The sequence below is a fragment of the Strigops habroptila genome, chromosome 10, assembly GCF_004027225.2.
Source record: "Strigops habroptila isolate Jane chromosome 10, bStrHab1.2.pri, whole genome shotgun sequence".
NCBI lineage: Eukaryota > Metazoa > Chordata > Aves > Psittaciformes > Psittacidae > Strigops > Strigops habroptila.
In genome coordinates this window covers 13,860,542-13,872,830 of record NC_046359.1, presented here as the reverse complement: position 1 = coordinate 13,872,830, position 12,289 = coordinate 13,860,542, and the positions used below count along the sequence as shown (strand labels likewise).

General features: G+C 43.8%; 1 protein-coding gene across 3 annotated transcripts in view; it reads right to left on the bottom strand.

Annotated features, from left to right (window-relative positions):
- NUP133 (nucleoporin 133) overlaps positions 1-7,921 on the bottom strand; it is a 34,393-nt gene extending 26,472 nt beyond the window's left edge. Inside the window, exons 1-5 of one of the 3 annotated variants that reach the window (XM_030499590.1) lie at positions 7,677-7,921; positions 4,392-4,510; positions 3,483-3,586; positions 2,324-2,431; positions 564-695 (exon numbers count right to left, since the gene is read on the bottom strand). In XM_030499590.1, coding sequence (XP_030355450.1) covers positions 564-695; positions 2,324-2,431; positions 3,483-3,586; positions 4,392-4,510; positions 7,677-7,861 — 648 coding nt within the window. In that variant the 5' untranslated portion in view covers positions 7,862-7,921. Of the gene's footprint in view, positions 1-563; positions 696-2,323; positions 2,432-3,482; positions 3,587-4,391; positions 4,511-7,323; positions 7,605-7,676 lie in introns of those variants that run through there. The other 2 variants (XM_030499591.2, XM_030499592.1) reach the window with 2 other exon arrangements.
- Between the last annotated feature and the right edge of the window lie 4,368 nt (positions 7,922-12,289).

Genomic DNA, 12,289 nt, shown 5'->3' with positions numbered 1-12,289 from the left:
GCTCTAATAGGGTAGATACATATTAGTGTTTCTTAACATCTTGAAACTCTTAAGAAATTCATCATTAAGATCAATGTCTTCAGATTAGGTTTACAAATATTTATGACATGCTGATGCCTTAAAATAATTTTTACAATACATGATATGAACAGCAGATGCTGAAAAAGTCATAAGATAAAATGTAATTGAATTAAGTAGTTTTGAAGAAAACATATATTGTAACACACATTGAATTTTTGGATATATACCATTTTGAGAGTTTTCCCCATTTAGGCATATTAGCAGCAGAAAAAATTTCTAAGAACAATTCCTAGTACACTTGTTCATTACTTTCTTACAGAAATCCCTCCAATTCAGTGACTAGTGAGCTATACCACAAGACGGTGAGTGTGTGGCCTGTGGATTTAGATGAATTAGTTCTCTGGTTTTATGACAGCAGAGTTTCTACCACTGTAAGTAACTGCAGCAGTAATACTGACACACTTCACAGGCTGAGGTACCAAACCATTCCTGTTAACTGCTAATTAAAGCAGTATTTTAATTTAAATCATACTGTACTGTACCTTTACTGCTGTTAGGAAACTGCACAGAGAGCCTCCAAAGTCTGTAACAGTCTCCGTGTAAGAGCCTTCATGAGTGAGACTGGGCCAGTAGCGCACAGAACCTTCACTGGTAGCAACCATTATTGCCAGAGACTTGAAGGGAGAAAGTAATTAACAGAACATACAAGATAACAACAATCAGACGGCAGCTTTAAGTAAAATGTGATTTTACGTATCAGGATTGCAGGTGACACACAAAAACGTAATAAATCCACATGGATACACACTGACAAACCTAACACTGAATCGCAATGTTATTCTGTAGCATAACTCAATATTTGCAGGAAACGCTGCTTATTTTGCTAACTATATTTTCTATTGGTTCTTGTTCCTGGTAATTCAGGGTCTGCTACTGAAACGCAAACAAAACTCACAGTTGCAAGACAGAAAAAAGCTTCTGGAGAATTCCAGGTGCCAAGAATTATAAGCGACCATGGCAGACTTGAAATGCAGACTGTAATTTAACAAAGAAACCGCTCTAGTGTCATTAAAAGAAACACCAAATCACACGTTGGTTCTTCTCTTCATAAGACCTAATCTTACAGTATGCCTACACTGGGGCTTCTGACTCAGGAAATGACCCAGATACCAAATTCAAAGCATGAAGCAAGAGTCTGTTCAACTAGAAACTTAAGACAGAAAACATTGTATCTATTCCGCTGGTTGTTAAGAAACCAGTAGAATATCACAGAACAACAGAAGAACTGTAGGGGCTACTATTGAGCTCCTTGGAGTTTTCTAACCATATTCTAACAGTAATATTTCTACTTCACTTTATAAAATCATAGTACCCATGCACAGCTCATAAGCTGAAGAAAAATTATAGAAATAATTTTAAAACTTGGTTTAGGTGTTATTACTTGCTCTTAAACTTCTTTGGGTATGATTAAGTCATAAAGCATTTAGAGTTTTATGAGCTAATCACAAGATACTAAGATTGCTTTTTCATCATCTGGAAGTGTAACACAGTAAGTCAAAAGAAAAGATCCCACTTCATATTCTGTGCTGCTTCTCCCTTCCGAAGACAACTGCTTATCCAGTTTTATTAGAGCACCACACATTAACTGAAAACTACACCCAAGCTGAAAATGAGAGCTTCTTTTCTTCATGAATGATAGTAACAGACAGATTAACACACTTTCAGAAGACTTCACTGATCTTCAAACTTCCCCCTCTAGCACAGTATGTTACAAAAAGGCACTTAGGAAAGCAATCAGTCGAGACAGATTAAATCATCTGTCCTCTCAGTGCCAGCTTCCTTACAAAGGACCAGCCAAGGGAAGGTGCTGGTGGTTGCTTCTCATCCATGTGTACTCAGAATTAAACCACTGCTGAACAATTTTTCCAGCCAGTATGCAATTAAATTGCACTTGCTTTGGCTGATTGCCCTTGTGTTTATTACCACAATACTGCTAAGTTTATTGTATTTTTGTGTGTTACAAAAGCACACCAAGCAATCTTTAGGAAAATGATTACTTCATCTGATCCTACGACATGTAAATCATGTAACTTGAGAAGACAAGCAGAATTTTATTTCATTTTTATTGCTTTTTTTATTTTTATTTTATATTTACTGCAACCTATCAATCCAGACCTTTTGACTGTATAGTAGATATTATAGACTACCAAATGCAGTTGTCAAGTAAGTACCTGATAAAATTGGATATATCCAAAGCTACTCTAAAAGTATTTTTAAACACTAAAATATAAAAGTTGATCACCTGCAGAGAAGGCACTTCACCTGAGGAACCAAGACAAGATATAGCTGCTAAACTAGAACTCCACTGGAAGTCACTGGGTGGCAGCTGCAGTTCCTTGCACAGAGATAACTGTAAGAATGGAAGAGATGCCATAATAAATATGAGACTGGAAGAACTTACTCCTCTGCCACGAATGGTTTAGAGTTTTTGACCCTTCAAAAAATTAATTTTCAACTAGCCCAGACACTATGTAAGGGAACCAAAGGAATAGTACAAGACATTTTCAGCAAGGTTGTCACAACCAGCAAACACCTAAAAACCACCAACTTGTGCATTTTCAAACATCGCTGTTTTTCTTTAGTTATTTCTGAGTGTTTCTCACAACACTACAATATTGAATTATTTCTTGACCATTCCTTAATACACTAACAAGGCAACAAAACAAAATTAAAATTAGAAGTGCTTGAGAAAGGCCAGTGGGTACTAACAGAGCAGACAGGGGAAACACTCCTCCCTTTCCCCTCCCTCCCCAAATTAAACAATCATAAAAATTTTAACCCCTTGAAAAATCTCTACAAGTACCAGAATGCACAGACCTGACACTCCACTGGAGAGTGCAGAACCTGTATAATAAATGTATGTTGCACTAATTGAAAGTTACAGATTTTGCAACTACAGTTTTCCTCTGACTGTTCTTGCTATTCACTGAAATGATGTTGAAACACTGCCCAGAGGTAAAAAATAATATTGTCATAAGAAACCTAGATGAAACATACGTTCAGCACAGCTGAAACAAACTTTTTTTTGTCAAGTTGAAAATCAGTCCCAGAATAATCTAAACCAATCTCTAACTTATCAACCAGTTTTTAACTATTAAAATATGCTTTATCAAGTCTATCTAACATGAGACATGCCTACTAAAATGCAAAGAATTAACCTTAGTGTTAAGGTGACAATTAAAAATAAAGAAAGGAACATAAAAATGTTAAGCTTCCTCAAAAGCTTGAGTTTCAGTTACTCCAGTTGTTAGTATGACTTCATGCCAACCCCGCTGCTTGTGGGGGAAACCAGACAAACCCCAATTTATAAGGGAACTCTTGCTTTAAAAAAAGACTACAACTGAATAGTTGTTCGACTAGCACAAAATACAGATGTTTTCCCATCTTGATCTTTCAGGTACCTTAGCTACTGGAGACTGACCAATCTTCCAAACAATCAGCCTCTCTTTATGGACTAGCCAGGCCCATCCACTTTCATTCACTTGAACACTCAGCTGGTCATCAGCTACAGGAAAAGTAATTTTTGTAAAGCATTCATATTTTCAAAACATTGCAGAGTAATCTTAAAAGCAATAAACTTTCACTCTCCTATGAAAATAACATATTTTCTATTAAATTCCATGTTAGAATTTCCACGGGTTTGATCAAGATACCAAATTACTACACAGTTTAAAAATCCATTTGACAAATACTCAAGTTCTGCAAGTAAAAAGCAAGCAATTCTAGAAGCTATTTCCATCATTTTACAGCAGATATTAATAGCTTTGTAAATTGCTCAGCAATTTTTAAGATTATTCCTATGATACACATTTTTGGTTCCTCTTATATCTACTATAAAAAGAAAACTTAGCCACAGGGAAAAATTGCTTAGAGGACCAATTTCTTCTCTGGGGAAGGTTTGTATCAGTGGGGCTTTTAGAAGTGATAACAAATGAGGACTAAAAATGAATTAAAAAAATTAGAGCATCCACTCTAGGGCACATCAGAATCAAAACAAGTGAAAAGGGGGGGGGGGGGGACGACGGACCAATTAGTAAAAGTTACTAAAAAACTATTACTGGCTTTACATATAATCTTGGATTTTATGGTACATTGGTTAAGACAGCACTGAAGGACATTTACATGCATCCATACCCACATGGGTGTTATTACAATTAGAGTTACATAGTTAACCAAGCTGGATTCAAGCCAAGGCACAAACATTTCAGTTTCCACTGAACAGCAGAATTTAAATGGCATCAACACCACATAAACACTTCTCTTACCTGTCAATTTCCATGAGAAAAATAACAGATAAAATCAGTTCTTACCATCAGCTTTCTTGAGGGCTTCCATAACCTTAACAGGCAGAGAGGATCCAAACCCCTTAACATCATAGTTAATAGTCTCACTTCCTGAAGGAAGCTGGATAACTCTGGTAGGAGTTGCTCTTAAAACAAAAAGTTACAGTTACTTTTTTATTGTTTCTTCATCAGTTTCAACAGACATTTACTTCATTAGTATCTGTTTAGAAATAGACACGACGAAATAGGTTTAGGTAAAATAAACATGCTTCCTCTGGGAGCACCATCTAAAGCAGTAATTTGAAGGCCTCCTTACAAGTTGAGATCTGTCATCAAATTCCCTTATTTTTTTAGGAACTGATTTTTGAATATGCATTCCTCCGCCAGCAACGCAATCACTGTTCGACTTCTCTGCGTGCTGGTTATGTAGAATAAAGCTATCCACAATGCCAGCAGAAGCTCAACAGAAGCCCCCCCCCAACTTCCCCAGTTCTGAGGCTGCTGGGCAGTTCACACTGTGCAACACTTTGAACACCCATAGCAGTCTGGATCAACTAGAACTTCCATTGCCCCTGGTTTACTGTGGAGACTGCAGTTCTTACCTGTTTCAGTCATTATCTGCTTCACAATATAATTCATAAATAAGCTCCTTTGCATCTTCCCCACCTTCTCTCCCTGGAACAGTACAGGTCTGTCTTGTCCTTCGAACTTAAGTGGTTACATTCCTCTACTTTTAGAAGCTACTGCCCTCTTTTTATTTCTCCTCACAACTGAAACAGTGCCATGGACCTCCCCAGTGTGAAATGCCAAAAGATGATGGTACACAGCTAGAAGACAAGCCTGATACCCAGTCTGGAAAAAATACCATGTTGAACAGACCTGAAGTAGAAGTTCCTGAAAACTAAAACTCTGGTTTATCTCAACAACAAATAGCTGCTCCTGAGAAAAAGAGATTCTGAACCCCTGAAATTGATCCAGGGCTCATGGGAAATCTCAGGTTTGATTCAGGAACGGAAAAGCAGGGGGAATGCCTAAACTTCAACTATTTTACCTTCTTTTTAAATACAGAGGTTCTTATTATTTTCATATTTTCCTATACCACAGATATATCTGAGGAACTGTCATGGTTTAAACCCAGCCGGTAACTCAGAACCACGCAGCCGCTCGCTCACTCCCCTCTTTCTTCCCTCTCCCCCACTCCTGGAGGGATGGGGAGAGAATTGTAAGAATGTAAATCCCACGGGTTGAGATAAGAACAGTTCAATAACTAATGTATAATACAAAACCATTACTGCTACCACCAATAATAACAGTAATAAGGGAAATAACAAGGGGAGAGGATACCACCCGCTGACCGATACCCAGCCCAACCCGAGCAGCGATCTGGGCCTTCTGGGTGACTCCCCCGAGTTTATATACTGGGCATGACGTGCTGTGGTACGGAATACCCCTTTGCTAGTTTGGGTCAGGTGTCCTGTCTCTGCTTCCTCCCGGCTTCCCCTCCTCCCTGGCAGAGCATGAGACTGAAAAGTCCTTGATCAGAGCAAACATTACTTAGCAACAACTAAAAACATCAGTGTGTTATCAGCACTGTTCTCAGGCTAAAGTTGAAAACACAGCACTGCACCAGCTACTAAGAAGGAGAAAAATAACTGTTACAGCTGAACCCAGGACAGGAACCCTCAAATTCAAATGTTAATAAAAGGTATAAAACTCAACATGTGGTAGTGTATTTTTATAGTTTTAATGTACAATACTAAGGGTTTTAGAGACCCTTAAAATGTTCAACTATAATATGTTTCAGTCAGACTTTTTTTACCATGAGCACAGAGTGTACCAAGCATCCTACAAAGAATCTGAGAGCACCTCAGAAACCAGACTAGTAAAGTCTCACTACTTTTGTAGGAAAGTAAATAAGCAAAATGAGTAAATACAGATTAGTAACTCTCAGATTTTTTTCCTTTTTCTTTTCCATACAGAAAAGTCATGTCTAACGGTTCTATTAGAATTTTCTGCAAAAAAAGTCAGTGAATACAATCCAGACAATATTAAGTTTTTGAATTTCCCCAAATCTTTCAAAAAGGTGCAGTACCAAAGATTCCTAAAGAAATCAAGCTGGGAGATAGAAGGGAAAGTTTTACTGTAGACCAAATGCTGTATAAAAGAAAGCAATACGGAAAACTAATGAAGGAAAGAAAGGCTAATTTACACACTGCAGAGAAGTTTCCATTCTATAAATCTGTACTGGTGTCTAAAATCTTCAGGACAGACATAAAAGAAACCGACTACTGCAGTGACAGTATCTTAACAGTACAATATTTAGGACAGTCAGAGTTACTAAATACAGAATAAAAGACAAAACAGAAAACATCACAACTCCACATACAGCTTCCTGAGTACTAGGACCACCTAGCATGCACACACCTCAAAAGGATATTGCAGAAAAACTACTGAAAATAGATTTAAGGATGATCAGAGATACAGAGTATCTTACAATACATCCCAACAGAAAAAACAAATAGTAGAACTGCATTTGTGAAATAACAATGTTGTGACAACAACATAAAAATGAGGCAGGGTTTACAAAGAGAGAGGAAATATTTTGTTAAACCTTGTACAGATAGTTGAAAGCAGGAGCTTTCAGGCAGATGCCCCTCATTAGGCTCATTTAGGAGTATGCCTTAATACACTTACTGACACACAAGACCAATATAATCTAATTGCTGACTACTACACAGGAGCAAATAACACTTTTTCCCTTCCTTTCACTCTGTAAGGTCAAACGATTTTATCTAACTAAAAGCCTCTGTGTCTGCATCTGGTTGTGTTCATAAGACTCAAGGAAAAGATTCTGATGGCAAGCACTTGAACACTTGATGATTATTTTTTTCTAATTATGACACATTTTTTACTGCATTTTTAATCACTAGCCTCATTTTCTATGTCTCTCAACCATTACCAGTACCTAGCAAAGAGCGAGCCTGTTCAGATCCTCAGTAACAGCAACCCAGCCACGTGTGGCAGGCTCTTTCCCCACACAACGAAGGAGCCAGCCTCCCCTAACAGCGAGGAACGTGACGGGAGCTGCAGTCAACCCGCTCCGCACCGGCGGAGCAAGAGGTACGCCGAGGCCGGTCCCTGTGGCAAGGGTGGCCTGGGAAGAGCCGGGAAGAGCGCGGGAGTCACCCCTCTCCCCTCAGCGAGCCGGGAGGCAGCTGCACAGTGGGCAGCGGTCCCCGCAAGCCCTAACCTCAGAGCTTTCCCCTTTTTCCCTGAGGAGAACACACCCTGGTTTCGACCCGCGGAACTCACCGGGCGGAGAGAGAGCCGTTCCTCCGCGCCACCGGGGAGAACAGCACGGGGGAGCTGGCCACAGCCACAGCGGGCAGGTTCTTCCTGCCGCCCGGGCGGGAGAGAGGGCTGGGAGCGGCGCTGCCGAGGTTCCTGCGGGCCGACCCGCCCGGGGTGCGCGGGGAGGCGGGCGCCGAGGGGAACATGGCTGGGGCTGTGCGGAGAGCAGCGCCGCGGACCCGCGCTCCCGCCGGCGCACGGGGACCGCGTCCTTCCGGGGCGGGGCGGGGCAGGGCCCCTGCCGGGGAGCGGCGGAAACCCCGCGCCAGCCGCCCTCACAGGCAGGGGTTGTGTTTGGAGTGAGCTGGCAGTGGCATGTGCCCGGAGGGGTTCAGAGCGCTCGGTTTGGGAGCCGTTTTTCACTGAATTCATGAAGTTTTGGTGCTAACCAACTCAAGCAGATACACTCAAAAACTGCTGTTGAAAGACCATTGCAAACTGCTCTTTGGCGCTTTTGGAAAGATACGTTTTCCACTAACACGAGTTGCCTAATCTTTAAAATAGCCTGTGCTGTAACCGGTGTTCGTCCCCAAATGAAAAACCCCTACACCCACACAAAATACTCCATGCAAACCTTGGTATGTTTTACATTTACGGTGAATGCCAGTCATGCACTACAACTATTCAATGGTATAGAATTAGTTCTTAAAGGGGAACTAAATTTTCTCATGAAAAGAAAAAACTGCATCTGTTTGTAAGAAAAAGCTGTTTCAGAAGGTGTGGGTGTACCATCTACTTGGGGAATATATATTATCAATGGAGCTAATTAGCCAAGATAAAAGTAGCTAGAACTACCCATCATTTTCCAAAAATATATTCTTTGATTAAAAAGACTATGGCTGCTAAGCTTTCTATGTGGATTGTGGTCCAGTATGACTGAACCTGAAAGGAAAAGGAGATAAACTTGAACTGCTTCATCTGACAATACTGAGGTATAAGTACCTGACTGTTTCCATGCTTTTCAACTTCATTTCATATAATCATAGAATGGTTTGGGTTGGAAAGGACCTTAAGATCATCTAGTTCCAACCCCCCCTGCCATGGGCAGGGACACCTCACACTAAACCATGTCACCAAGACTCCATCCAACCTGGCCTTGAACACTGCCAGGGATGGAGCATTCACCACTTCTTTGGGCAACCCATTCCAGTGCCTCACCACCCTCACAGTAAAGAACTTCTTCCTTATATCTAATCTAAACTTCCCCAGTTGAAGTTTAAACCCATTACCCCTTGTCCTATCACTACAGTCCCTGATGAAGAGTCCCTCTCCAGCATCCTTGTAGGCCCCCTTCAGATACTGGAAGGCTGCTATGAGGTCTCCATGCAGCCTTCTCTTCTCCAGGCTGAACAGCCCCAACTTTCTCAGCCTGTCTTCATACGGGAGGTGCTCCAGCCCTCTTACCATCCTCGTGGCCCTCCTCTGGACTTGCTCCAACAACTCCATGTCCTTCCTATTCTGAGTACACTAGAACTGCACACAGTATTCCAAGTGGGGTCTCACAAGAGCAGAGTAGCGGGGCAGGATCACCTCCTTCAACCTGCTGGTGACACTTCTTTTGATGCAGCCCAGGATACAGTTGGCTTTCTGGGCTGCAGGCACACACTGAAGCCAGCTCATGTTCAGCTTCTCATCAACCAACACCCCAATTCCTTCTCCGTGGGGCTGCTCTGAATCTATTCTCCGCCCAACCTGTAGCTGTGCCTGGGATTGCCCCGACCCAGGTGTAGGACCTTGCACTTTGCTATGTTGAACTTCATGAGGTTGGCATTGGCCACCTCACAAGCGTGTCAAGGTCCCTCTGGATCGCATCCCTTCCCTCCAGCGTATCAACCGAACCACACAGCTTGGTGTTGTCGGCAAACTTGCTGAGGGCATGCTCAATCCCACTGTCCATGCTGCCAACAAAGATGTTGAACAAGATCGGTCCCAACACCGATCCCTGAGGGACACCACTCATTACTGGTCTCCAACTGGACATTGAGCCATTGACCACAACTCTTCGTCTATAAAGCGCTTCATCCACAGAGTCCTCCTGATCAGGTAGACTGTAACAGATCCCCACAGTGATGTTCCCCATCGCTGTTCTCCCTTTGACCCTGACCCACAAGCTCTCTGTTGACTGATCCCCCGTATCCAGACAGAGTTCCATACTCTCCATCCCATCACTGACATAAATAGCAACTTCCTCTCCCTGTCTGCCGGGCCTGTCTTTCCTAAAGAGTCTATAACCTTCCATTCCAGCACTGCAGCCATAGGAGCCATCCCACCATGTTTCTGTGATGTAAATGATATCGTATCCCTGTAGCCGTGTACACATCCGATTCCTCTTGTTTATTCCCCGTACTATGGGCATTTGTACAGAGGCATCTGAGCCGAGCTCCAAATGAAGCCGACTCATTGGCTGGAGTGGCTGAAATAGCTCTGCATCGCTCCAAGCATTTATTACAGGTGCTGGCAACTGACTGGGAGTGTTGTGATGGATCAATGCCCCCCTCCCACAACACATCCAGTTTAAAGCTGCCTTGACCAGCCTGGCAAGTCTCCTACCAAAGCAGCTCTTCCCCTTGTCAGACCAGCTCCACCAGCCTCCAGTAGACCTGGCCTCCCAAATCGAGTCCCATGTTCTAAATAACCAAATCCCTGACTATGGCACCACTCTTCTAACCATTTATTAACCTGCCAAATCCACCTGGCCTTTTCAAGGTCCTCCCCTCTGACCTGGAGGATCCATGAAAAAACTGTCTGAGCCCCAGAGCCCCTAACCACCTCTCCCAGGGCTCTGTAATCCTTCTTAATGATTCCCAGGCTACTGCTGTTGGTATCACCAGCACCCACATGGACCACTAGAAGTGGGTAATAGTCAGTGGGACTCACTAGACCAGGCAGCCTCCCAGCAACATTTGTGATCCAAGCCCCTGGCAGGCAACACACCTCCCTCGAGACTGGGTCAGGCTGACACATGGGTGCCTCTGTGCCCTTCAACGTAGAGTCACCTGCTACTGTGACCCGCCGCTTTTTCCTGCAGAAACCAGTACTGATCCTCTTCACAATGAACATCAGCAGGATGTTCATTTGGTGAGGTGGCTGTTTCCTCGTTAGCCCCGTGCAGAGCTGCGAAGCGGTTCTGGGTGGGGACATTGGATTTTGGAGGAAGCCCCTTGCTGTTAATTGTCCTCTTCCTCCTTTTTTTGGTGGGTTTTTTTGGTTTGGGTTTTTTTTCTTTTTGTTTGTTTGGTTGGTTGTTTTTTTTTGTTTTGTTACTAGCTTCCAGCTTCCTGGATTAATTCCTCCTCCTTTTCTGCATGCGCTATGATGGACGCTTGTGGCCCTGCACAGTCTGCGCCTGGGGCCAGCGGTCCAGATCCCTCTCAGCTGCCCTGTCATCTTTCAGGTACTCAGTGTCCCGTAGCTCAGCCCCTGCTGCAGGAGGACCTCCACCAGGGCGCACCGAGGGCAGCCCTGCCCATTGCGCACCCTCGCCTCCAGAGATCGGTGGAGGCACTTCCTACACCCGAGCTCCGCGCCGCAGCCTCCCCTCCCCTCGCCTCTGCCCGGCGCCGCCGCTGCCACCGCCGGGGCCGCCGGAGCAGAGCTCCCCGAGCGGGCCCTGCCCTGAGCCGAGCGCTCCCCGCCCCGCCCGCGCTGCCGGCGCCAAGCGCCGCGCCCCGCGCTGCTCCCGCGCTCCCCGGGGCGCGTTCTCCCCGCTCGGGCGGTGCCTCCCTCCCGGCGCCGACCGCGGTGGGTCCCTGCGCGCGGCAGCGGAGCTGCGGCTCCTGGGCAGGGCCCGGCGGGGGCTCGGGGCTCCCTCTGGCACTTTCGCCGCTCAGAGCTGGGGCTCCGGGACGCGGGGTTTGCCCTCGCTCCGGGGTCGAAGGCTCCTCTATGGAGCAGCTCACCTCGGGAAATGGCCTTTTGCTTTGATTTTACAGTAAAAGCAAAACATGAACATTTAGCGGAGTATCAGTATACCGTTACGCTAATGCAGTGTCCTGTACAGCCTTCTCTATTACGCTCCATGCAGCAATGCTAAATCATGTTACCGTTGTTTTATCAAACCAAACAAAACAGAAAATGCACACACAGACAAGCAAATGGGAAAAAGGTCGAGTAAAATTCAAGCTGCCATCCACATTTCCCAACATCCATGAACGGTGACACTTTAAAAATAGAAAACTCGTCTTCACGTTTCAAAAATATCAAATATGATGCAGTGTGAGCAGTTGGGTTTTGCTGTTTGAATCCTATATATACACTTCCTCAGGGAGTTACTTGTTTTGCTGTCGCAGCCCCATGTTAAAAGCTCCATCTTCAGGAGAGAAGATACAACTGAACCTTGAAATCTCCTTTTCAACACAGAAGTAGTTTATGCTGGTATTGGTTAGAGACTTAACCAGTTCTTCAGCTGGGACTCATGTGGTACTTGTTTTTCACATGAAAAGGCGAGTGTCCAGCAGGCAATTCTGACAATACTAGTGGGGTCTTGAACTAAGAGAATAGAAATAGTGGGCTTATATTAGAGCCACAACTTCAAAATATATGGAATTGATACTCCTGGTTTTATTTATTGATTG